This window comes from Eretmochelys imbricata, chromosome 16, assembly GCF_965152235.1.
Source record: "Eretmochelys imbricata isolate rEreImb1 chromosome 16, rEreImb1.hap1, whole genome shotgun sequence".
NCBI classification, from domain to species: Eukaryota; Metazoa; Chordata; order Testudines; family Cheloniidae; genus Eretmochelys; species Eretmochelys imbricata.
The window spans coordinates 14,232,709-14,259,654 of record NC_135587.1 but is presented as its reverse complement, the minus strand read 5'-3'; the positions used below and the strand labels follow the sequence as shown (position 1 = coordinate 14,259,654).

Below are 26,946 nucleotides of genomic sequence, written 5' to 3'. Positions count from 1 at the left end.
TCTTCAGTCCCACACCTGCCAACATTTGCAAGATAGAAAGAGGAGGCAGAACCCATCCACCTCCAAACTCCAATGATAGACACTGAACTAGGGGACAATTAATAATAACGTAATAATTAATACTTAATTTGCCTATAGCATCTTCCACATGTGGCCCTTAAAGGGCTCTGCAAACATTGTGAACTCAGACTCTCAATCCTCCTGTGAGGCCTGTAATTATTAATCTCCAGTTACAGACAGGGAAACTGAGGCACAAAGCTGAATTAATTTGTCCAAGTTTATACTGTGCATCAGTGGGGATAGAGCTCAGGTTAACTGATTTGGAGTCCTGTCATTTCACTAACCCAAGGAGTGGCTCAGCCTGTTATACTGTGGGGCCAGATTTTTGAAGAACCTTATTCCAGAAAAAAAGGATAGGGAATCTAACTCCTTGTTTAAAAACCAACCAACCAAACAAAAAAACCAACTAGCGATTGTATTTGCCTCCATGGAGCAGTGAACTTAGCAGGCTGATTTCATGCTGTCAAGCTGTACTTTCTGTTTGTTCCAAATGTATTGTGCGTTCATTTCATGCTCCCAGATTATAGAACTTCCTTTGGGTCTCTGAGTTGCTGGCTGGGGTCTGGAACTTCCAGAATACTCTCTCTTGCTACAGAGAGTTTGGTTATTTATCAGAGTTCTTGATCCTCCTGTTCCTAGGGAGGACTGGGGTAGGTTTGTAGGAGGAACAGCGCTCTCTACTCTGGTGCTCTCTGAATAAACTATCCAGCCCTTCTCTAAATGCTCACCAGTCCAACACACATCAGCCAGGATATAGAATTGAAGCCTGCTGTGTAGAGAAGAGAGAGGCAGAGGCTGTTTCTATGTGTGACTGACTGGAAGAGTGTGTGGTATGTCCCTCTGTTGTGGCTGATGCACTAGAAGATAACAGTTTACTACTGCTACCAGCCAACTGAATTGCTTCTTTAGCTTAAGTGGTAGAGGTTGGTGGGGCAGTGCTGAAAGTCCCACGTGCAGACATTATGGTGACCAGATAGCAAGTGTGAAAAATCGGGACACCTTTTCCGCCCTGGGGTTGGGGTATAGCTTTGTATATAAGACAAAGTCCCTAATATCGGGCCATCCGGTCACCCTCGCAGACACTGCTGATGACCCATGCTGGGGGTGGAGGTTTTATATGCTGTCTTTCATACTCCGAGGTAATACTTAGCCTTGATGTAAATGTGGTTTTCTTTAATGCTTGAGGAATGTCAGGATTTCCTGAAAGGCACAAATGTTATTTCCTCACACCCCTTCTCTGTTTTTTCTTCCAGGTTCTGTGTCTTGCTGGCTTGACTGTTTGTCATGAGATTTTCCTCCCCTTCCCCATTGGTTTCTGTTTATCCCCCTTCAGATGTCCCAGAAGGTCAAACACAGCTGTCTGGGCAGGTTTTGCAGCAGCTGTGATGAGCAAGGATGGAAGGCATCCGCCTAATCTTTCTGGATAGCTGGTTCCCTCAAACCCCACGTGATCAGTAGGGCAGGTATGGTAGAGGTAACTACTTTTGGGCTGCAGTATGACACTGGGGATGGTCTCTAGGTAGAACTAACTGAATTGTTAGGAAAAGTTATTTATTTGGCAGATTTAGCTCCTTTTCCAGCTTGCAAATGGTCTGGGGGCAGACCACGTTACTTATAGATCTGTTTGTCATATAAAAGTGTTTGCCACATACATTAAAGCCAGTGGATCATTGGCCAAGTATGCACCACAAACATCCCTTTGAGTTGTGTGATTGGGCATCAGAGTCATGTGGGGTAATTTCTGTTCTATGATTGGATGAACCGTTTGGCCCCCAAACGAATTTTGTTTTTGTCATGAATTGAAGTCAATATTATTTTGCAATTAATCGGCTCTTGGCAATGGGCCTGGAATTTGCTCTCTGCAAACGCTGGTTCTGTGAATGAAGTGTGGCTTGCATGGATGCTTGAGGGAAAAGGGGACACTTGATTCAGTCGCATTCACACAGTGTGGTTCTGGATTCTCAGAAGCAGATGTGACTCATTGCTCCTGCTACTTGCCCAGCTCTCAGGAGGCAAGAGGGGTGTTTGCGTTGGCCGCTGTTGCTAGAGAAAGATGCAAGTCTGCTGCATCTGCAACACCAGACTAAAGGGAAGAAAAGGCACATTCCACCGCCCCAGCTTTCTGTGAAATCTGGGCTTTCTTGCAGGCAAAACTTCTGGAGTCACAAGAGTCATAGCTGTGAGAGAAGAAAAGTCAGATGCCAGCCAGCCCACCCTCAGCTAACCAAGTATTGTGCCCTAAGGGGCATTTTCAAAATGTCTTGACTGGTCTAGTTTTTAAAATGCCAAGGTCATAATTTTCCTACTAAAGCTGCCCCTGCTCCCAGGGGGTGAAGCCTGGTACTCGAGGGGTCAAAGCCTGGTGCTCCATGGGCCCCTTTATGCCGATTTGCAGGACTAAAGGGACTGTGAGGGCCCTACCCTGGGGATCCACCCAAGGCAGGGGAGTCCCCAGCAGGGAAAGGGTCGGGGAGCCAGCCCTCGCTCACATCCCAGCACAGGGGGCATAGTGGGGTGCTCTTGGGAAGAGAGCGGGGTGGTCTGTGCATTGGAGTCGTGCTCCCTGGCTACGACTCGGGGGCCCTATGTCAGTATCAACACAGTCAGCCAGCCCTTGCTGGAGATCTGAACTGATACAGGAGGCCCAGCTGGAGGCCCAGCTGGAGCACGAAGCGCCAGCACACGGGTGCACGCCCAGAGCAAGGGGGGTGGGGTGGAGCACGCCCAGAGCAAGGGGGGGGGCAATTCTGGAGATGAGCTGGGTGGCACCAGGATTTGATCTGCAGGGCAGAGCCCCAGAGCTACCAGGCACCGTCCCTTCCCCACTGTGGGCATCCCCCTCTCCCCTCCCCGCCCTCCCGTCGCTGATTCCCAGCCCGGCCCCTCTCTCCCCCCGCCCCCTTCTCCGCCCCGCTCCCAGCCCCGCTCCCCTGCCGCTCCCCACTGTTGCAGCCGCTGCCTCCGGACATGCGCCCCCACGCTGCTCTGCTGCGCTGCGCCCTGCTCCTGCTGCTGAGGGGCTGCCCCGGGCTGGAGGGGGAAGGGGGGAGCCCAGCCGGGCAGCAGCAGGAGCTGCCCACCGTGGTGATCGCCATCCTGGCCCGCAACTCGGAGCACTCGCTGCCCCATTACCTGGGGGCCTTGGAGCGCCTGGACTACCCCAAGGAGCGCATCTCTATCTGGTAAGGGCTGCTCGGCTCAGGGGGCGCCGGGCCTCCCCGGGGAGGGCAAGATTCCGGGGGTGCCCCCCCAGACCCTAAAGGGGTTAGTGCCAGGGCGAGGAAGGGCAGCCTGGTGCTGCAGGGGGCAGCCGGGACAGGGGGTGGAGGGGGATATGCCTGTGCAGGATGGGTGCCATCTCGTGGCTGTCCCCTTAGTCAAGGGCACTGCCAGACGGGGGAACCCCTCCCTCCCCGACGTAAAGGGACGCTGGGCAGTGGGGCAGGACACTCTTCCATACTACCCGAGGGGGATGTTCTCCCCCTGCGCTTGGAGGTTAAAAGCCCCCTCACCCTCCTGTGCATACTGTGAGATACGGGTGTCTGGAGCTGGGCACCGCATCCCATCTGCTCGCACTGCCCCTCGCAGCCCCGCAGACGTGTCTGACAGCCTCTCACATGAGCTTGTCGGAACTATTAGCTCCGGAGTCTAATCATGGTAAAGAGCATCTTTACCATATGTGCACGTCTGTTGGCAGCGGACATGCCCTGCTAGAGATCCAGATGAGGAGTCTGCTAGCCAGCAATCCAGGCTGCAGCGGGAGCTGGGCGAGACGTCTCTCCTTACCTTTTTCCATCTCCGAGACTTACGGTTTTCCCTGTGGTTTGACTCCGTGTGTTTGGAATTCCCAGCACAGAATAACAGAGGGGGTGAGAGGAGACTCCAGTCCCGGCCTCTCCCAGTAGGAGGAGCTGCAAAGTGGGTGCAAGCACATTGGTCCTGGGGGAGCTGAGGTCACCCTTTACAAGTCACTGCCTTGTGCTCGGATCTCGATGAATGGGGTCTCCGTCCTTGTGCAGTGTCAGACACTGGGTGGGGGTGGAGGGGAGTGTTGTCCTTTAGCTGTGATCGGGACCATGGGGGCAAAGACTCCTCTCTGCCTGGCGTTGCTGGCAGGGCCTGAGGCTGGCATTTCCAAAAAGCTTTTTTTTTTTTTTTTTAAATTTCTCACTGTTTCACTTGCACCAGAAAGTATGTGAGAGGAAAGGCTAGAGGAGAGCAGCATGGGTGAGAAGAGCGGGACGGGGATGATGAGTAATTGGCTGGTCTGCTCCGCTCTGCCCTGCCCTGCTGACTTACATTACGTCTATGCCCTGCCTGTCCAGCCCCAACCTGTGCTAGGCCGCGATACATGACATTCGTCGCTTTCCCCCATCTCGGTTGGAACAGGCCTCCCCACTGAATCCAGGCCACGTCCTAGGGGTGTTGTCGTGAGCATGGCACTAAGGCGGGGCTGAAAACAAAGCTGGGAAAGGCGGCCGTAGGCAGTGTGTGCATCCCCCAGCCCTGCACAGAGCAACGGGAAAAAGTAAAGGAGGAGAACGGCTAATTACAAGTTGGGAAGAGCCTGGTCTGAAGACAGATGAGCCTTTGTGTTTGGTGGCTGCCCTGGCCCAGGCAGGGCAGTGTGTGTGCCTCTTTAGTGCTAGTCAGGGAGTCTGCAGTTTGGAAGGAATTATCCCTTCACGTTCCCTTTCCCAATAGCAGAGTGCTTAAAATTACATGTTAATTCTCCAGAAGATTCCCGCTTGCCGTCTTGGCTGGTGCCAGCATACCCGGGAGGTATTTATAGCGCAGCAGCCAGTGTTTGTGCCAGGGTTGCTCGTGTGTCTCCTTTTAAAGGGATCACCGTGGCTCCAGGGTGAAAGCAGAGTTCACAAGGGGGTTTAAGCTCGTCTATGCCTGGCCTGGGCTAAATTTATTCCTGAGGCCCATACAGTTACACCGGTGATGAATTTGACCCATCTGGTCCATATTAGAAAACTGGTAAATCAATCTATTGCCTTGCGCTTACAGAGGTGGCAAAATTCCCGTTTGACAGGTGGGGAGACTGAGGCACGCAGAGAGTAAATGACTTGTCTGCAGAGCTGGGATTAGAACCCAGGAGTTCTGATCCTTACCTCCCTGCACTAGCCATTAGACAACACTCCATGCAGAAACAGGGTGTTTTTGGACAAGTGGCTCTGGTATATTTATGACAAAGGAAAGCAGGAAACCAGTTTCACATTCAAAATTCCTTTGCAGAGCATTGTTGGCATGCTGTTAGGCGGAGCCCTGCCCCTTAATATTCCGCAGTCCCAGTCAGTCTCATGTTGCCGCTGCCCATGAATACAGGTGGTGATCCTAGCCAGTTCCATGGAATTCTCCCACTCAGCTGAGAGCCCTTTGGGAAGAACCTGCTTTTCTATGGATAAGAACATCCAAGCTGGGAATGGGTGATGGGATGGACCACTTGATGATTCCCTGTTCTGTTCATTCCCTTTGGGGCACCTGACATTGGCCACTGTCAGCAGACAGGATAATGAGCTAGATGGACCTTTGATCTGACCCAGTCTGGCCGTTCTTATGTTCTTATCCACGTATATCAGATGAAATTTAAAAATTGGATTTAAACCCTCATGCTGCAGGGCATGAATCAACTACACTCTGATGGGGTTAGGAAGAAACTTCCCCTGCAGGTAGGTTATTCCATAATTGTCCACCATGGGCTTTCCTGCACCTTCTCCTGAAGCATCTAGCACTTGCCACTGTTGGAAACAGGACTTTGGATTGCATAGACCAATGGTTCTCAGCCTTTCTAGACTACTGTACCCCTGAAGCTCAAGCCCCGCTGCCTGGGGCTGAAGCCTGAGCCCCCCTGTCCAGGGCTGAAGCATGTAACTTCACTTCACAGGGCCCCCTGTGGCATGGGGCCCCAAGAAATTGCCATGCTTGCCACCCCCTAATACCGGCCCTGCACTTGTGACTCCCCCTGAGGCTCATGACCCCCAGGTTGAGAACACCAATCTAGATGAGTTGACATCCCCCCTGAAAGACCTCTGCATACCCACAAGGGTGCATATACCCCTGATTGAGAACCACTGAGATAGACCATTGGTCTGATCCAGTCTGGTAGCTCCTATGCACTGTCAGAGGCTTCTTCCCCAGTTCTGCCTGTGAGGCCAGCCCTGTGCTTGAGACCCTCAACTTCTTCATTCATGCACCCTGTGCCCCTCTGGGGTCATGAGTCTTCTCAACTCCCTGGCATCCTTGTTTGTACAGTAGCTCTCCGCTGATGTCCAGATATGTGGGCTTTGGAGGTCGGGAGGCATTTGGGGAGCGGGATCTCCCTGAGAGCTGCTACTGTGGTTTCCATTTCAGTTTCATAGGATTGTGTTGCTGGGTTTGGGGCTGGAGACTGGAAGGCACGTGCTGAAGGAAACGGGGCTGGGAGAAGGGGGAGAGCTAATGTCTCCTCTGCGTTCTGATTTTTCAGGTGTGCAACGGACCACAATATCGACAACACGACCAAGATCCTGTGGGAATGGCTTACGGCCATGGAAAAACACTATCACTACATTGAGTGGAAGTCAGTGGAGGAGCCCAGGTAAGGTGTATGATCACCTGAGGCCTTGCTGTAGCAATGCGTCCTACCAGAGAGTGTTTTGTCCATTTCATGTATAGGGAAACCTAGGCACAAAGGGGCTGAGTGATTTGCCCAAGGCTACAAGAGAGTTAGTTGGAGATGGAACAGAACCAGAAGTTTCTGGCTCCTGTCCCTGCACTCAGCCTGCCAGACCTCACCATTGCATTTTTCTTACATGCAGCTTTGTGGTTTGCCGCTCTGAATTTGGGGCATAAAAGTATTTGCGTGGAAGTGGGTCTAGCATCCTCTTCTAACCTGTGGTGATTCTGATCCAGTTTAGGACAGGATGCCTGGATATTCTCCTCCAGGTGGAATGGGGATGGCTTTCTCCCAGCATCTTCACTGCTGTCAGCCCTTTGGTGGCACCCTGAAGAAGGCGTCTGAGGTTACCTACCCATTTTCATTGTGGTGGTCTGCCTACTGTGTGGCAGGTCGGCTGCTGTCTGTGCCCATCCTGTTCTGATCCACCCAAACCTGCCATGCCCAGTTCAGTTCTCTCCAGTCTTGTCCTGCTCTTGCCTGTCTGGAGCTGACTGCACAGAGAGATCCTCCAGGAGCGAGAGGCCCCCATGCACAGATGGAGCGAGAGGCCCTGCGCACAGATGGGAGACAGGGAGAGTCTGTTTCCATACAGTCTCCTCGCTGGGAATGTGTGTGCCGGGGTAGCTGACTGTGGCCTGACCCAATCCTGAGCCTGCGTTAGTGAATCAGTTTCATGTTTCTTCCCTCCCAGCATGGGGCTGTTCAGGCATTACTGATCCGCACCACACGTGCTTGGGCTGCTTGTGGGATGAACAGGCTGGACAGACATAGGGCGGTGCAAGCTGAATGGCTCCTCACTGAGGGATCCCTCCCCCTGCTGTCCCAGTGGGACTCCATGCTAAGCAAACCCAGTCAAGATGAGCCCTTAGTCAGGACTGAGCTGATCCTGCCCTGTCCAAGCTACTCAGCTGTCAGGCATGCAGGACCAGTGAGTTTGTAAGTTCACAGCCAAGGGCAGGTTATTAACTCTTTGTTTGCCTGATGCAGCTCTTACCCCGATGAACTTGGCCCCAAGCACTGGACAGACGAACGCTATGAACATGTCATGAAGCTCAAGCAGGAAGCTCTGAGCTTTGCGCGGGCCGAGGGGGCTGATTATCTCCTGGTAAGAGAACTCTAACTGGGCCTGCTTCCCTCCTTTAGCACAGGAAGGGTTTCAGCCCTCCCGCAAGGCCCAACCTCGGGGAACATGACCAGCTTTCAGATGCACTGAAAGCGGAGACGGGAAAGTTCCGTTGCGTCACTCTGCCCACCCACAGGGGCCCAGAGCAGGATAGTTCCTTGTGGCAGATTCTCCGGGGGTGTATGCAGCCTACTCTGAAATGACCCCACTGTGGAAACCTGTCATCTTCCTAATTTAAGCTTTATGGCCCTGGTTCCTCTCTGTTTTGTGGTGGATGCTCCAGGGCCATCGCCCACAGGTAACGTCCAGGGCTGTCTGAGAGAGCTCCCTGCTAGGAAAGTATCCTCCAAGGGTTTCTCGCCCTGGCTGAGTGGCTGGAGATTGAGAGGGCAGGAGAACCCTGGCGCTTCCCAGAGTGGCATGGAGCCGTGCCTGCCCCGGGCTGGCCGTTGCTGGGCAGGCGTTCTCCCTACTAGCTCACCTACTTAGACGTGTTGTGATGAGCAGCGGCAGCCTCGCATCAAGCGTGTTGCTCCCGCTGAGCGGGCTGTGTTTCCACCACTAGCTCACCGATACAGACAGCATCCTGACCAACAATCAGACCCTGACGTTCCTGATCTCGCAGAACAAGTCGGTGATCGCCCCCATGCTGGACTCCCAGACATATTACTCCAACTTCTGGTGTGGGATAACCCCTCAGGTAAGCTGCCTGGGGTGGGCAGGGGGAATCCCCTGTGCTGGAGGATGTCCTGTTTGCTGTCACTCAGCCTGGGTGCTGCTGCCAAGCAGTGGGATGTGTTACCCTTGTTCTGCAGTTCCTGATGGACCTGGGGTGGGTATGGGAAAACTCCCTTAATCACAGCCAGAAAACATCTCCAGCCCAGGGGCCTAACTGTAAGGTTCCTGTATGAGGAACCTTCCTTGAAGCATGACCTCTTCCCTTCTGTGCACCCCTGCAAACCCAGAGTCGCTCCTAAGGTCTCGTAGCTAAGTCACCCAGTCAGTTTGGGCTGCAGCTTCCTCCGAGAAATTCCACTGGTGCCTTCCCGGCCGTGTGCCAACCTGCCCATCACCCTTCCTTCATGTGAGCTCTGCTGTCTCCTAAAACCCGAGTGGGCTCTAATGTCGCCCCCTCTCTGCTGTATGCGGACTGGGCTCTGCTGCAAGCCCCGTTTAAGACTTGGGAGGAAACCTAGAAGCCCCACCTGTCTGCGTTCAGCCGGACATGTGTGATCTGCTGGGTGCTGGGATTCGCCAGGGAGGAAAATATCCCCCCCACTGTCTCTCCTTGGGGCAGAGGCTGGATGATGAGGATGGAGGGAAACTCTGAAGTGTCTGAGAGTGGCATGGAGCCCGGCCGGCTGCTGTCAGGGCATGGCTGTGAGGGAGCTCTCCATGCTGGAGCCCTGCCTGCTCGTGGTGGGTGGGGGAGATGCGCTGCTTTGGCTCCTCCTGGTTCCGGTCAGTGGGAATTACCTCACCCCTGTATTTCCCAGGGTTACTACCGCAGGACGGCAGACTATTTCCCCACCAAGAACCGCCAGCTCATGGGCTGCTTCGCCGTCCCCATGGTGTACGCCACCTTCCTGCTTGATCTGCGAAGAGAGGGGACCTCCGAGCTCGCCTTCCACCCGCCCCACCCCAACTACACCTGGCCCTTTGACGACATCATCGTCTTCGCCTACTCCTGCCAAGCCGCGGGTGAGGGCCAGAGGGAAGGGGCAGAGTGGGAGAGGGACGCATGGAGTGAGCTGTACTCAGTCCCCCAGAAAGGAGCTCCTCAAGGCATCCCGTGTCTGGGGATCGAGGCCAGAGGACTGTGAAATCTGAATCCATCCCCACGTAGATGTGGAACTGAAGGACGTAAAAGAGCAATGCATTTCCTGAGGAGCTGTCTCTTGCCCCGTGCTGGCCCTAAACAGCCCCTTTGCCCAAGGCAGGGTGGCAGGTGGAGGGGGGAGCTGGTTGGCACATTAGGAAGAGCTGAGGGCTTGTGCTTTGGGATGGAACAACACGGGGAAGGCTGGTGTGCAGAGCTCTCAGCGAAGGGGTTGGGAGCAGGGGCTGGCAGCCTGGGGTTACTCTGGCTGCCGCTGCCTTGCAGGAGTCCAGATCTACGTATGTAACCAGGAGCGCTTTGGTTACATCAATGTCCCGGTGAAGTCCCATCAGACGCTAGAGGACGAACACATCAACTTCGTGCACCTCATCCTGGAAGCCATGGGTAAGGGCTCAGCCCCAGCCGCCGGCAGTGGGGGAATGACAGGGAGCTTCAGGCTGGGGTCCTAGCCCTGGGGTGCAGATCAGCAGATGCAGCTCCCCTGAAGTCAGTGGAGTTTCACCCGCTGACACTATTTGTCTGAGGAGTTGACAGACAAAGCGTAAGCGTTTCCGGTCCCTCTTTGGCAAATGCCCTTAGCTGACGTGAGGGAAGTATGCTGGGTCTCGGGTCGGGGTCCGCGCCATAAGGGGGCTCGCTGGCTTTCTTGCTGGGAGTCACAGCAGCAAAGCCTAAGGATTGAACGGGCCATGGAAAGGGGAAGACCCCAGCTCAGCCATGAGGTGCTGTGGCAGGGTGTGTGTGGGGAGGCAGCCTGTACCATTCTGGCGGGCTCAGAGCACTTGAGCCTTCTGAGCTGTCAGTGTGGGCTGGGGCTGGCCTATCATCCTGAAGCAAATCCTGGGGATGGGGAGGAAGCTCCCAGCCCACACGCCCAGCTGTATTCGGTGAGGCAGTGACGCAGCTGAGGGTGTTTGCTTCTGTCTAGGCCCTTGGAGTGAGGGCTGTGGGCACAGTGACTCCATCTTAGCCAAGTGCTCTGTCTCTTGCAGTGGACGGCCCCCCGATGTACCCCTCTGAGCACGTTTCCCTCAGCCCCAAGCACCTCGGTAAAATGGGCTTTGATGAGGTGAGCACCTGGCCGGAAGTGAGAGCATGTTTCCCCTCCCTGCCCAACACAGCTTCCTCATGGCACCTATTGTCCCTCCACCTCCCCACCCTCTGGAGCCTGCTCCTGCTGGGCTGGCCAGCGGAGACGCTGCAGAGTGAGGTGAAATCCCCCCACTTGGCTAAGCAGGCTGCCTGCATAACCCCTGCTGCGTGAAGGACACTCTTCAACCTATATCCCTTGTCTGGTAGCCTGTGGCTGCACCATTTAAACCCCCATGCTGGGACACCAGGGAACAGCACTTTGGGGCCCAGTGCAGAGCTGGCTCATGGGAGAGGATGGCTGGCTGGAGAGGGAGGTCTGGCAGGAGCCGTGTCTCATGAGCAGAGACTCCCCTGAGCTCCCATCTTGGGGAAAGATTCTGCTATTGCTTCGAAGAGGAGAGAGCTGCTAGGGCCCTTCCTTCATCACACTCATTGCCATGGAGCAGAGCTTGTTCCCCTCCGTGTGCCCAGCTGGGATAGAGCTTTGTCAGTCCTCTGTGTCCCAGGGTATCCCATTCCCTTCAGGCACAATGGCCTGCCCACTGCTGGATGGAGGAACCCCATATAGACTGTGTCCCCTTCTCTTGGCAGCTCTCCTTGGTGAGCGTGAGACCCTGCCCCTTTCCTGAGTCTCTAGCCCGATCTTTCCCAGGCTGGAATCATAAGACTGGAAGGGAACTCGAGAGGTCATCTAGTCTAGTCCCCTGCACTCATGGCAGGACTAAGTATTGTCTAGACCATCCCTGACAGGTGTGTGTCTAACCTGCTCTTAAAAGTCTCCAGTGATGGAGGTTCCACAACCTCCCTACGCAATTTATTCCAGTGCTTAACCACCCTGACAGTTAGGAAGTTTTTCCCTAATGTCCAACCTAACCCACCCTTGTTGCAATTTAAATCCATTGATTCTTATCCTATACTCAGAGGTTAAGGAGAACGATTTTTCTCCCTTCTTCTTGTAACAACCTTTTATGTACTTGAAAACTGTTACCATGTCCCCTCTGTCTTCTCTTCTCCAGACTAAACAAACCCAATTTTTTTCAATCTTCCCTCATAGCTCATGTTTTCTAGACCTTTAATCATTTTTGTTGCTCTTCTCTGGACTTTCTCTGCTTTGTCCACATCTTTCCTGAAATGTGGCACCCAGAACTGGACACAATACTCTAGCTGGGGCCTAATCAGCGCAGAGTAGGTGGAAGAATTACTTCTCATGTCTTGCTTTCAACACTCCTGCTAATACATTGCAGAAGGATGTTTGCTTTTTTTGCAACAGCGTTACACTGACTCATATTTAGCTTGTCTACTATGATCCCCAGATCCCTTTCTGCAGTACTCCTTCCTAAGCAGTCATTTCCCATTTTGTATGTGTGCAACTGGTTTTTCTTGCTGAGTGGAGTACTTTGAATTTGTTCTTATTGAATTTCATCCCATTGACTTCAGACCATTTCTCCAGTTTGTCCAAATCATTCTGAATTTTAATCCTGTCCCCTTTAATATTTGATTCTTCTTTAGATTTTCCTGATTAACCTGATGCGGAGGCCAGACCGGCGCCAGCGGATGCTGAGTTCTCTGTATGAGCTGGAGATAGACCCCCTGGTGGTGGATGCTGTGGATGGGAGGTGAGTGCTCTGTGCTCTTTACCGTGCTTTGCAACAGCTCAGGTGGGATGCCAGTACCTCATGGGGGATGGCGGGGGAATGGGTTTTGGATGCTGGGCGCAGGCAGGTTTCTTGCTGCTGAAGCTCAGTGCTCTTGCTGCTGCTTTGGGTTGGGGTCGGGGATGCGTTATGACACCGCACATCGAACGGGGAGGGGAAATTCTGCTTGTTGGTGGTGGAGAGACGGAACCACACTGTGTATTCTCAGCTGGATTGTCTCCTGAGCAAGGGAATCAAAAGGCAGATGTCAGGCATGGTAAGAAGAGTCAGCAGCCAAAGTTACACATGAGCCCCTGGCTGTCAGTGTCACACAAGCTCAGCCTGCCATCTTCTCACAGCTCAGCCCACCAAATCCTCTGCATCCTCCGCACCTTGCCAGAGGTAGCCGGGCTGGAGAGCCCCACCTCCACCAGGTGTAGCCAGGCCCCTCCTATGAGGTGCTTATGGGGTGGGGAGGGCTCACCTTCACTGTTGGGACTAGGGACTCCCCTGTTGGAGGAAGTGTCAGTGGCCCAAGGCAGGGAATAACCTGCCCCAGATTGGAACTAGCCCATCTTGGTGGGAGAGCTCCCGTCAGGGGGGTGGTGCTGGGAAGTGGAAGTGACTAGATCTGACTGGTGCAGAATAGTGGGAGTTAGAGATGGGGAGGATCTATCATGCCCACCTCATCTATCCCCCTGGCTAGTGCAGGATTGTTCCCTACAGCCTGTTCTCCAGTGCAGCACTTCTCTAACCACAGCCTCTCACCCTCCAGTGCCCTGAACAGCAGTGACATTAAGATCCTGGGTGTGGATCTGCTCCCAGGATATTATGACCCGTTCTCTGGCAGGACGCTCACCAAGGGGGAGGTTGGTTGCTTCCTCAGCCATTATTACATCTGGAAAGAGGTAAAGACCTGAGGCAAAGGAAGAAAATAAACGGGAAGGGGGAGATTACACTAACACCGAGGGGGCCCGTGGCACTGGGCATTGTTCAGAGTGAGAGACAGACCCTGCCCCAAAGAGCTTACAGTCTAAACGGACAAAGCAGGGAAGGGAAACAACTTGCCCAAGGTCACCATTGTTGGAGCTGGGACTCTCCTGAGTCCCTGTCCAGTGCCCTACCTGCTGGAGCACGTCGAGCAACCTTCCTGGCTGGCACGGTGCCCTTGGCAGCAGCCCCTGGATGGGGGTGTCTCCCCTGCCCCACTCCTCTGTTCTGTGAGGCCGTTCTTCACAACAAACCCCGGTCCAGACTTAGTTTCCAGACTGGTGCCGCTATCCTGGGGAAGGGGGTCCAGGAGGGAGCAGTAGGGCCTCTAACAACAGCCACTCGGACTCTCCCCGCAGATCGTGGCACGGGGGCTGGAGAAGTCGGTGGTGTTTGAGGATGACGTGCGCTTCGAGGCCTATTTCAAGGTGCGGCTGACGCGGCTGATGGAGGAGCTGGAGTGGGCACAGCTGGACTGGGACCTGATGTACGTTGGACTAGCCCACAGTGAGGGGCAGGGGAGGGGGAAGGGACGGGGCTGGCCCCATCCCGAGCTTGCCTTCCGGTGCTGTCACTGGTTGAATCCTGCCTTGGTCTGGGGGCCCCTCCCCTGCTTCCCCATGGGTTAGTGCCCTCTGACGCTGGCTACTGTTTTCAGATAGCGAAAGCCCCGAGCACCGTTGTTTTCCGCCCCAATGGCTGATTGGAGCCAGTCGCCTGGAGACAAGTCTCTATCCCATTCCCAGCCCCTCGAGCCATCCAGTCCCCTGCAGCGTGTCTGCTGCCTGGGATTGCTGCGGGCCTGGCTCCTTCCCTTAGCTGATGGGCTGCTTTTGCCTTCGCAGCTACCTGGGCAGGAAGCAGGTGAACTCGGAGGACGAGGAGCCGGTGGAGGACGTGCGGAACCTGGTGGTGGCTGAATATTCCTACTGGACCCTGGCCTACATCATCTCCCAGCGCGGGGCCCAGAAGCTGATCGCGGCCGAACCCCTGTCCAAAATGCTGCCGGTGGATGAGTTCCTGCCCATCATGTATGACAGGCACCCAAAGTAAGGATAGGCTCCGGCTGCTGCTCCATCCCGGGGTGGGACTGGCACAGTGCTGGCTGAGAAGGGGCAGAGCCCAGTGCTGGGGGTCTCCAGTCCATGCACAACCCCTCTCCCTCCCCCCTGCCCCCAGGAAGGGGTTTTGGTTCTGTTTTCCTACCCAGTCAGGTGTGACACCCGTTTGCTAGTCTGGCTTGCAGCCCAGACTCCGTTAGCAGCTTGGCCGTGTAAGTGAAGAAACAAGCGTGTGTGTCTCCACCCCCGCCCCCCCAGCGTTATTTGTGTGCTGAAATAAAACATCTTGTTACCATGAGCTCATTCCCCTCAGCCGTCCCTGCGCTCTGGTCTGTGGAAAACGGTCGTCAGTGAGCTGTGGGGGAGGGGAGTGCAGCGCTGAGAGAACAGAGTCGTTGCTGGCCGAGCAAGGGCTGGTGTGAAATGCGTTTGGAGGATTTCAGCTCCATTTCTAGTGGATCAGCCACATCCCCATGTCTGACCATCATGGCTGAGCTCCTCCCCCCCACTGCCCCTTCCTGACTGACTGGGCCATGGAGACTCAGCTCCCCCTGACATCCATGGATCATCCCCCGCAGGTCAGGGCTGAGGCCAGCCTAGGGGCCACTTGCTCTACCGCTGCCCGTGTTCCATGGTAGGCAGAGGGCTCCAGGGCTCTTGACCCGACGCTGTTCAGCAGCAGTGAAATCCCACATGGAGTGTGAGGCGGGAGAACAAAGATCACTGAAAACCCTGAGAGTGCAGTTTTCACAGCCAAGGAGTCTGTTCATGCATGTCTGAGGGCGTACGTGGATGCTCATCTGGGGATCACAGAGCCCCTTTGCACAGACACCAGGCTCTAAATACAGCATGTGGACAAGGTCACTGACTCCCCGCTCTGCACTGTGTCCCCCGTTCATCCCCACGTAACGTGCAGCCCCACGGATACTCGGCCATAACCCCCCCGCCCTCCCAGACGTCTCCCAGCCACTCCAGGATGGCCATGTGGCTTGCATCCTCTGCAGCTGTCTTAGGTGCTCTCAGATTCCAGGCAGACTGTTGCAATGGCTGGGAATCCTGGTTTCCCAATGCTGACTTCCTGCCCCTCCTGCAGACCTCTGGTGGGGGGCTGGGGGAAGAAGTGTGGGGGGATGGAAAGGGTTGAGAGAGAGATGGAAAAACAGAGGGATTAAAAGAGTAAAGGAAGGGGTGGAGGAGGAAGGTGGACAGACTAAAGCCCTGGGTGTGAACCAGGAACCATTCCAAGACCCAGGCTAGCTAGAATAACATCAGCACAGGCTGGCTGGCTCTGGGCCAGCCCGTGGCCTAACTGGGACCGGTGGAGCGCCCTGCTCTGCCGGAGACCCCAGTTCGATCTGAGTGGCACAAGGCAGGGCTTGGGCGAGCAGTGAAGGTGGATGTGACAGGAATTGTCCCCGGGTGTAGCGGGGGGCACCATGGATCAGTTCAGAGTGACCCTAAGGGCTGTCAGGAACCGTGTGCTGGGATTCAGGATGTTGAGCGGGGGGGGGGGTGGGGAGGTGCTGGGAGCCTCCCAAGTAGAGAGGAGGTATCAGCCCTACAAGGAGGCTGCTGGCTGCCGTGGCCCAGTGTCCCATTCCTGCCCCTCTTGGAGTCCTGCAGACCTGGCAGCCTGCAGGGTGAGCTCATCGCGGGATTCCTTGTTTGCTGTAGTTCAACGAGGAGCCTGGGAACAGCCTAGCTCTGCCATGGATGTTGAGGAACATGTTTCTAGGCAGCCGGCCCAAGCCAAACAAAGTGCGTTGGCTGCCGTTTGAGTTGCTCCAGCAGGGCCGGGGGATGGGTGGCCGCCTCTCACCTGCAGACTCTCGCTGAACTAGGAGCCTGCCTGGAGTTCTTGGCTCCCATGGCCTGCAGGAAATGCTCTGGATGATCCATCCAGGTGCTGTGTCCCACCTCTTTGGTGTCCGAGGCCCAGGAACACAGCGTTAGAGGGGATGGGGCTCCAGGCTGCGGGCACACCCTGGCATCCCCCTAGGGGTGCAGATTTTGTTCTCCACCCCCATTTGCGTTCCTTCCTACCCAGCGTCACTGATTTTTCCACTCTCCCTTTTCTAGCAAGGATTACAAGCAGCATTTTGCTAACCGGGACCTGCTGGTGTATTCGGTGCACCCCCTGCTGGTTTACCCCACTCACTACACTGGGGACTCCAAGTGGCTCAGCGACACGGAGACGTCCACCATCTGGGATGACGACTCCAAGAAGACGGACTGGAGCGGCTCTCAGAAAACACTGAAGGGTTCCCGAAGCAACGCTGGCCATTCCTTCCGCTCGACCTCCCGGGATGAGCTCTAGCATCGGGCTGGTAAGCCAGGCCCGGGAACAGCTGCAGAACACGTGTGTAAACCTCCAGATTCACGTGTTTGTGCAGATGGAAGTTGGCTGCCAGGAAATGCTGCCCTGCAAACACGTCTGAAATCTCCCTTTCAGCTTCAGTGTCCAATAGCAACTTTCCCCTTCCCTACCTTCTTTCCCTGCTGATCTCAAAGCACCTGGTGGACACCCGGGAATTAGTGTCCCAATCCCCTTCCTCTGGGATAGGTCAGTATCATCTTACAAATGAGGAAACCAAAGCACTGAACTGGATTTGCCCACAACTGGGCAGTAAGTCAGTGGCAGGTGAACAGAACCCAGCATTCCTGACTCCCAGGCTGTGCTTTGATTACAAGACTTCAGCTTGTTTGAGCTGTCATTGGGGGAGTAGCTGTGATGTCCCACTGCTCCCCTCAGTACCAGGTGCTCTCCTGAGATGGTATGCAGGAGTATCCAGGAGGCTAATGCCCATCCTTCCCCAGGGTTCTGATATGTGACCAGCTGCGATGTTGGGTATGAATTAGCAAGACGCTGCCTATTCTACATCCCAAGGGTTGAGGACTTGGGATGGGAGATACAAAGCTGAACCGTGGAAGGTCATGTCAGAACAAGCTGTGTCCATTTGGGAGGCAGTGTTGTCTACTGGCTAGCAGAGGGGACTGTGGGTCTGGATTCCTGGGTTCTATTCCTGACTGCCACTGATTTTCTGCGTGACTGTGGGCAAGTCACTTTACCGCTATGTGTAAGATGGGGGTGAAGTTCCTCTACTTCCCAGAGTGGGGGAGAGGCCACGTTTAGCTATTGTTTGTAAAGTGCTTTGAACTCCTCGGGCGGAGGTGGCAGGGGGAGAATATATTGCTCCTGTCACCCCAAAGGTTCCCTTCACATTCACTGCTCAATCTGCTTCCTGCTAGCTAGGGAGGCTGGGTGCGTGGTTTATTTCACAGGGCTTGCACTGTAATTGGAAAATGAGACAGTGCATGATGCCAGACAGCAGAGCAGCCCTATGCTTTGTCTGCCCCAAACCTAGCCCAGCAATTGTTAATCCTCATCAGCATTTCCATGACAAAGTCCCACTGTCTGGCATTTTTAGTGCTAGCAGGAAAATGATCTCTGGGCAGGAGTCTAGAATTGAAGGCCTCAGGCTGGGAGCAAATGAACTGGGCAAGGTTTGAAAACAAAAATAACTGTGCCTTATTTCCGTGGTAAGCCCTTGGTGGGTCAGGCGGACGGTCTGGGATTTAGCGTGCCAGCATGTATCCTCTTCTCCCCCTGCTCTGCTCTGAGCCAACTGGCACCCTCCTCCCCAGAGGTGGCTGCACAGAGTTGGGGCTGGCAGGCGCCACAGAAATGGAAGAGATTATTTTTCACACTGACTTGTTAGGTGACCCTGGCTGAATCTTAAATCAGCCAAACAGAGCAGGAACTTCAGAGTAACTGCTGAGACTCCAGCCTGAATGTGCTGCGTTGGGCTGCTACATCTGGGGAGGGTTGGGTCCCAAAGAGCGGGCAACTTTCCTCCTTTGCTCTCTGGTTCTCATGTTGGTTTAAGCTGGCTGGAGACGGTGAGTGTGTGTTGGGGATTCTGAGCTGGATCCAGCCCCGCACACTGAAGTCCCCTCTCCATCCTCAGACCACATGCTGCAGGCGTAACAACAGGGCAAACTTCCCTGATGCAGATCCCCACCACTGAACCTCAGTCCCGACCACGAGGGACCCTTTTTGGGGGCAGAGTAGAACCTGGCGGTCTGCATGGCCCATTCGCACCTTGTCCCTTTTGTTGGCTGTCTCCACTGAGATGCACAGCAATACAGCCAGGCCCTCTTGCAAACAATAGTGGGACAATCTTCCAGTGGGACACAGGGAAACTCAGTGCCCAGGAGGGGGGCATTTGGGGCAGCAAACAGTTTAGTTTTGCAGGCTGGCATCACATCCGCACAGGGAGCCTAGCTCCTCACAGTGGCACAGCAACCAACCCCTGCTTGCACCAGTAACACTGGCCTCTCACTTCCTTTTCCAGGGGTGCTTCCCATTCCTCAAGTGTGACAAAGGAGGAACACCGTGGGCTGCTCTGCCCACCTGCAGATTTGACTGGTTCCTGACTGAGAGATGCAGCTGTGTTTGCTTGACCAAAGGGGGGTGTTTAACCTGGGCCTGTAATCTTCGCTCACTGAAATAGACTGTATGCAGGGGTTGCACCAAGGACCATGCTTGACTATCTGGACACCTCTGCTAGGTGGTGGAGCTTTTGGTCTAGTCCTTTGCAACCTACTACTTCTCCTTCCCCACCTCTGGTGGTGCCTCTCCCTGAAAGGACAGAAGCGTTTGGAAATGTACAAGACTCGGTAACCTTCCAGAGAGTTTCTTGCTCAGTATTTTCAGGCTGAGCTCATTCCTGTAGGGATGCAGGAGCCCACTCAGCTGAGATCTGCCAGGCCATAGGGCCCAGGGTGTGTGTTGATTCTTTTGTAATACTTGTTTGGATTATTTGATCAGCTCATCCTTCTAATCCAATGGAATCAAAATTCTTTCTCTTCTTCACCCAAAGTTGGAGCCGATGACCACCCTGTGTGCCTTGGTGAAAAGGGGATGGGATCTAGACATGAGGTGACGGGTGCCTAAGAAATGCCCCAGACAGACTTCCAGAGCTGTAGGGGGAGAATCCAGTACAGGGCAGAAGTAATGCAAAAATCCCCCCCAGCTGCCTGCAGATTAGGGTTCTCTCTGCATTATGCCAGGCTGTCTGCTGGGTTTTCCCTCCCATGTAGTATGGTTTAACTGAAATAAGCAAGCCATCAGGAGGATTAAACTGGACTCTATTTAAGACAACTCACCCATATTTTGTCACTATCTTCTTGTTCTCTATAGCCCCCTCTAGTGTTCTCGAGTATGTGTTGCATTTGTTTGCTCCTGCTCTGGGCCACTAGCATGTGTACAATAGTCTGCAATGCCCAGATCGCCTCCTTTCCTCCATGTGCAATGCACTGACAGTGCCCAGAGATCACCTCTGAATGCCACATGGGAAGGGGAATAAGCTACACCAGTATAGGACACCTTTACCCGTTATATTGGTACCTGGCATAGAAAAATCACACCCTTAACTGACTAGTTATAGTGGCCCCAAATCCATGTGTGAACTGGGCCGCAGTGGGAGCACCCTCTGCGGGGTGGACTCAGTGTGGGATCCAGGATCTATGAGATACGGTCTGGGATGTCACTGTATGAGAAACCTGTAGCACACACAACACTAAAGCTCAAGATTTGAGTGGAAGAGCACCCTGGGTGTGGGCTCTCCGTGTCTGGAGGAAGGGTGCTGCCTGCCTTCCGCTCTGTGAATCTACCCCGTGCGTTGGAGCGTCCATCGCTGATTATTGCTAGAAAATGAAGCCTGGCTTTGTGTCTCAAACAGGTGCCTGAAAGGCAGGCACTGCCTAGCTCTGCCACTGGCCAGGTGACCTTGGGCAGATCACTCACAGGACATGAGCACAAACAGCACAAATAAATGAATGGAAGCCAAAGAAGTCCGATTACCACTGATCACACACACTTCCAATCCATAATGACAACTGATTACTAGGGTAGGAGTCCTTGGTGCTATCAATGCAACACATGTGACAGGTGTTGCCATTAGTGATGAAGCTTGAAATGAAGCTGTGCTACAAACCACCTTTCTTCAAAGAGGGGGACATGAGCAAACCACTGCAGTGTGGTCAGGATATAGCCTCTCTGTGGAGCTCCAAGGAAAGACATTTCACTATAAGAGGATTTTAACACTGGCTGCAATAAGATTGGGCCTTACATACCATCTGACTGCTACAGTGACCACTACGGAAAGGATAGTTCAGGCCAGTACCTGTCAAGGAATCTAAAGACTCTGGAGTGACCAGTTTGCCACAGGGCAAGTATGGAGATTTCACACTAAGCCTCCTTCCATTGCTTGGTGAATTAGAGGCTGCTTAGAAGTTTCTTTGCCACTTCTGTGGAGGAAGAGACATGAAGGTGCATGTTGACTGTTCCCCATGAATGTGTATAAATCTAGGCTAAGAAAAATATTAAGTCTTACCAGAGCACAGGAGGAATGTTTAAGATTAAATTCTTCCTTAGTCCGCCTCAATGCCTGCAAGCATGAATCTGATGTTGAGAAATAAAGATTCTACATAAGAGGGACTGTCCACGTCCCTTTCTCTAACTGCTACATCCCCTCCACACATACCTCTTACAAGATACCTCTAGAACTCCCAAACGAAGCCCTAGAGACAAAATGTCACATCAACTGTAGTTCCATTTGTGCTCCCCACCGAAAGCAGCAGAATGGTGTCACCATCCAAAGATCTGAGAAGAAAATGAAGGGTTTAGTTCAAGCCACACTAGCTCTGGGCCCACTGGAAAATGAAACCCTTTGATAGCAGAAGTAAAGGTTTCCCCCCTGCCACCAAGCACCAGTACAGAACTGCACAACAGAATTTAACACTAAGGGCCGATCTTTAGAATGGTCACTGTTCATGGACCAATTACCCTTTAAACAAAGAAACCCCAAAAGAAATAAACACTAGATGTGGAACTACTATAAGATGACATTGTGCAATATGTTGCACTTGTCTGTGCCTCACTGTCCTCAGCTGTTGAATGAGGGACGTGAGCCTTCCCTCCTCCAGCACTGGGCGGAGTAATTAGTTTAATGTCTGTCAAGGGCTTTGAAGATACCCAGGGAGGAGGGAGTTCTGCCTGCCCCAGTGATGTGTACCCTAGAACTTATTCTGTGCCTTCCGGATGGTTGAATCTTAGTTTTAGCTGCACAGGGAGGGATTCTCACATGTTGGCTTGTGAAGACCTTGTGGAATGTGCATGTTGGCTTGTGAAGATCTGTGTGGAATGTCCTTCTCCGTGCATCACTGTCAGGGAGTGGAGACCATGCTGGCCTGCCCCATGCTGACCATGCTGTTACAGAGCCGGGGCCTGGCTCATCCCCGCCTTCCCCTGTGTAGTCACTGAAATGGGAGCAGATTGGGTGTAAAACTCCCCTTCTAACTAGAAAAGGAGTACTTGTGGCACCTTAGAGACTAAATTTATTTGAGCATAAGCTTTCGTGAGCTACAGCTCACTTCATCGGAAGTGAGCTGTAGCTCACGAAAGCTTATGCTCAAATAAATTGGTTAGTCTCTAAGATGCCACAAGTCCTCCTTTTCTTTTTGCGAATACAGACTAACATGGCTGCTAGTCTAAAACCTTCTAACTAGGTGACATTTCACAGCTGCTTTGCACAGGTGTGAATGACCCCGGGTGCAAGATGCAGAGGGTAAGACTCTTGGCTTCAGAAGAGCTGTTCTAAGTGACCCTGCAGCCTGAGCATTCCTGTACAGAAACCAATCTCTCCCCCGGTAACTGGGGAAGATCTGCTTCTAGCCATTAGAAATGAGCCCAGACTTACCTCCGTTTATAGAAGCCTAGAACCTGCCTTCTCGGTAGACTGGCAAAGCAGGTCAGTGGAGTAAGAAAATGCACCCCCTGCCCAAATGGAGTGTCTCTGTCAAATCATCTCCTTCCTTCCCAGTTAGATCTTTGAAGTGATATTCCTACCCCTCCACTCTCATTATATACTTGGCACCAGAGTTCCTCTAGTCACTTTAATCTACCACCTGCTGACCCTGCCACATTTGACTAGCACCCGCTTTGTTGCCCAGAAAACGAGAGAAGAATTTAATGCCAGGCCTTTGGGTTACATCAAATGGCCCATAAAGTTTCTTGTTCAGTGATGCAAAACTATTTGTTCTTACTCACTTTGGACTGTGCCAGGGCCCAGAGCAATCACAGGGTGCAACCTAACTGGTCTCCATGTGGCCTTCAGTAAGGGCACAAGAAGTTATGGACCAAACGCACCATGCCTAGAACTGTCACTCTGCTTGTATCAAGTCAGATGCGTTTAATTGTAGGTGTCAAAGTCCTTTACGAAGGTGAATTAGTATCATTGTACCCATCTCACAGATGGGAAGATCAAGGCATAGCCCAGGTGCCCCTGAGCCACTGGCAGACTTGGTGTCCTGCTGCCCAGTTCCATACACAAGGGCACAAGGTTCTGAAGATTCAGAGCAGGCTGCACACCGGGGACAGGAGGATGGTGAAGAAATTTGGCATCATGTGACCTCCTGAAGAAAAAAGGGGAACATCCATGTACCAGCAACGCAGATACAGGTAAGTAACCGTTTTCATGTTCTCTCCACAGGTACTAATGCAGAGAGTGGACCAGATACGTCTGAAGGAAGGGAGCAGAACGAGACTCCGCCGATTGGAAGGCATGAGATGCACTCTCCTAGGGTTGGGGGTTCCATGACCACCGCTCCCAAGAGAAGGAGGTGGGTGGTGGTGGTCGGGGACTCTCTCCTCAGGGGGACTGAGTCATCTATCTGCCGCCCTGACTGGGAAAACCGAGAAGTCTGCTGCTTGCCAGGAGCTAAGATTTGTGATGTGATGGAGAAACTGCCAAGACTCATCAAGCCCTCGGATCGCTACCCTTTCCTGCTTCTCCATGTGGGCACCAATGATACTGCCAAGAATGACCTTGAGCGGATCACTGCAGACTACGTTGCTCTGGGAAGAAGGATAAAGGAGTTTGAGGTGCAAGTGGTGTTGTCGTCCATCCTCCCCGTGGAAGGAAAAGGCCTGGGTAGAGACCATCGAATCATGGACGTCAACGAATGGCTACGCAGGTGGTGTCGGAGAGAAGGCTTTGGATTCTTTGACCATGGGATGGTGTTCCAAGAAGGAGGAGTGCTAGGCAGAGATGGGCTCCACCTAACGAAGAGAGGGAAGAGCATCTTCGCAAGCAGGCTGGCTAACCTAGTGAGGAGGGCTTTAAACTAGGTTCACTGGGGGAAGGAGACCAAAGCCCTGAGGTAAGTGGGAAGTGGGATACCGGGAGGAAGCACGAACAGGAGCACATAAGAGGGGAGGGCTCCTGCCTCATACTGAGAAAGAGGGGTGATCAGCGGGTTATCTCAAGTGCCTATACACAAATGCACGAAGCCTGGGAAACAAGCAGGGAGAACTGGAAGTCCTGGCACAGTCAAGGAATTATGATGTGATTGGAATAACAGAGACTTGGTGGGATAACTCACATGACTGGAATACTATCATGGATGGATATAAGCTGTTCAGGAAGGACAGGCAGGGCAGAAAAGGTTGGGGAGTAGCACTGTATGTAAGAAAGCAGTTTGACTGCTCAGAGCCCAAGTATGAAACTGCAGAAAAACCTGAGAGTCTCTGGATTAAGTTTAGAAGTGTGAGCAACAAGGGTGATGTCGTGGTGGGAGTCTACTATAGACCACTGGACCAGGGGGATGAGGTGGCCGAGGCTTTCTTCCGGCAACTCGCAGAAGTTACTAGATCACATGCCCTGGTTCTCATGGGAGACTTCAATCACCCTGATATCTGCTGGGAGAGCAATACAGCGGTGCACAGACGATCCAGGAAGTTTTTGGAAAGTGTAGGGGACAATTTCCTGGTGCAAGTGCTGGAGGAACCAACTAGGGGCAGAGCTCTTCTTGACCTGCTTCTCATAAACCAGGAAGAATTAGTAGGGGAAGAAAAGTGGATGGGAACCTGGGAGGCAGTGACCATGAGATGGTCGAGTTCAGGATCCTGACACAAGGAAGAAAGGAAAGCAGCAGAATACAGACCCTGGACTTCAGAAAAGCAGACTTTGACTCTCTCAGGGAATTGATGGGCAAGATCCCCTGGGAGAACAACATGAGGGGGAAAGGAGTCCAGGAGAGCTGGCTGTATTTTAAAGAATCCTTATTGAGGTTACAGGGACAAACCATCCCGATGTGTAGAAAGAATAATAAATATGGCAGGCGACCAGCTTGGCTTAACAGTGAAATCTTTGCTGATCTTAAACACAAAAAAGAAGCTTACAAGAAGTGGAAGATTGGACAAATGCCAGGGATGAGTATAAAAATATTGCTCGGGTATGCAGGAGTGAAATCAGGAAGGCCAAATTACACCTGGAGTTGCAGCTAGCAAGAGATGTTAAGAGTAACAAGAAGGGTTTCTTCAGGTATGTTAGCAACAAGAAGAAAGTCAAGGAAAGTGTGGGCCCCTTACTGAATGAGGGAGGCAACCTAGTGACAGAGGATGTGGAAAAAGCTAATGTACGCAATGCTTTTTTTGCCTCTGTCTTCACGAACAAGGTCAGCTCCCAGACTACTGCACTGGGCAGCACAGCATGGGGAGGAGGGGACCAGCCCTCTGTGGAGAAAGAAGCGGTTCGGGACTATTTAGAAAAGCTGGACGTGCACAAGTTCATGGGGCCGGATGCGTTGCATCCGAGAGTGCTAAAGGAGTTGGCGGATGTGATTGCAGAGCCATGGCCATTATCTTTGAAAACTCATGGCGATTGGGGGAAGTCCCGGACGACTGGAAAAAAGCTAATGTAGTGCCCATCTTTAAAAAAGGGAAGAAGGAGGATCCTGGGAACTACAGGCCAGTCAGCCTCACCTCAGTCCCTGGAAAAATCATGGAGCAGGTCCTCAAGGAATCCATTCTGAAGCACTTAGAGGAGAGGAAAGTGATCAGGAACAGTCATCATGGATTCACCAAGGGCAAGTCAGGCTTGACTAATCTACTTGCCTTCTATGACGAGATAACTGGCTCTGTGGATGAAGGGAAAGCAGTGGATGTGTTGTTCCTTGACTTTAGCAAAGCTTTTGACACGGTCTCCCACAGTATTCTTGCCAGCAAGTTAAAGAAGTATGGGCTGGATGAACGGACTATAAGGTGGATAGAAAGTTGGCTAGATTGTCGGGCTCAACGGGTAGTGATCAATGGCTCCATGTCTAGTTGGCATCCGGTATCAAGTGGAGTGCCCCAAGGGTCGGTCCTGGGGCCAGTTTTGTTCAATATCTTCATAAATGATCTGGAGGATGGTGTGGATTGCACCCTCAGCAAGTTTGCAGATGACACTAAACTGGGAGGAGAGGTAGATACGCTGGAGGGTAGGGATAGGATACAGAGGGACCTAGACAAATTGGAGGATTGGGCCAAAAGAAATCTGATGAGGTTCAACAAGGACAAGTGCAGAGTCCTGCACGTAGGATGGAAGAATCCCATGCACCGCTACAGACTAGGGACCGAATGGCTCGGCAGCAGTTCTGCAGAAAAGGACCTAGGGGTTACAGTGGACGAGAAGCTGGATATGAGTCAACAGTGTGCCCTTGTTGCCAAGAAGGCCAATGGCATTTGGGATGTATAAGTAGGGCCATTGCCAGCAGATCGAGGGACGTGATCGTTCCCCTCTATTCAACACTGGTGAGGCCTCATTTGGAGTACTGTGTCCAGTTTTGGGCCCCATACTACAAGAAGGATGTGGAAAAATTGGAAAGAGCCCAGTGGAGGCAACAAAAATGATTAGGGGACTGGAACACATGACTTATGAGGAGAGGCTGAGGGAACTGGGGATGTTTAGTCTGCGGAAGAGAAGAATGAGGGGGGATTTGATAGCTGCTTTCAACTACCTGAAAGGGGGTTCCAAAGAGGATGGACCTAGACTGTTCTCAGTGGTAGCTGATGACAGAACAAGGAGTGATGGTCTCAAGTTGCAGTGGGGGAGGTTTAGGTTGGATATTAGGAAAAACTTTTTCACTAGGAGGGTGGTGAAATACTGGAATGCGTTACCTAGGGAGGTGGTGGAATCTCCTTCCTTAGAAGTTTTTAAGGTCAGGCTTGACAAAGCCCTGGCTGGGATGATTTAATTGGGGATCAGTCCTGCTTTGAGCAGGGGGTTGGATTAGATGACCTCCTGAGGTCCCTTCCAACCCTGATATTCTATGATTCTATGATACTTTAGTGGCCAAATCATGCTAGATTTTGTATAGGGAACAAATCCTTGGCTATATCCCAAGGCATCCATGCCTGTGTGACTTCTCTAAGCAGCCCCTGTCTATCTTAGCTATTTATATGAAGCTGGAACATCTGAGCACCTCCTAGTCCTTTTAATGTATTTATCTTCATGTGCCCCCTGTGAAGTAGGGCAGGGCTATTATCCCTCAATTGCAGGGAGGGAACTGAGGCCAAGAGACACTAAGTGCCTTGCCCATGGTCACATGGGGAACGTGTGGCAGAGCAGGGATTTAAACCCACATCATCTAAG

The 26,946-nt window shown here is 52.8% G+C and overlaps 1 protein-coding gene across 1 annotated transcript; it reads left to right on the top strand.

The window, feature by feature from the left end:
• The first annotated feature begins 5,709 nt into the window (after window positions 1–5,709).
• CERCAM (cerebral endothelial cell adhesion molecule) lies at window positions 5,710–16,784 on the top strand. The gene is made up of 12 exons (XM_077835976.1): window positions 5,710–5,738; window positions 6,536–6,646; window positions 7,715–7,832; window positions 8,416–8,550; window positions 9,347–9,551; window positions 9,955–10,074; window positions 10,683–10,759; window positions 12,292–12,398; window positions 13,192–13,324; window positions 13,766–13,893; window positions 14,252–14,455; window positions 16,547–16,784. The coding sequence occupies exons 1-12, from the start codon at window positions 5,710–5,712 to the stop codon at window positions 16,782–16,784; spliced, it is 1,605 nt and encodes a 534-aa protein (XP_077692102.1).
• Window positions 16,785–26,946: the final 10,162 nt, after the last annotated feature.

Excerpts from the sequence above, each read along its gene's own strand:
- CERCAM (XM_077835976.1), top strand. The coding sequence starts at position 5,710 with ATGGGGTTAGGAAGAAACTTCCCCTGCAG. Across the intron at positions 6,647-7,714 it reads AAGTCAGTGGAGGAGCCCAG|CTCTTACCCCGATGAACTTG; the intron begins GTAAGGTGTATG and ends TGCCTGATGCAG. Across the intron at positions 10,075-10,682 it reads CCTCATCCTGGAAGCCATGG|TGGACGGCCCCCCGATGTAC; the intron begins GTAAGGGCTCAG and ends TGTCTCTTGCAG.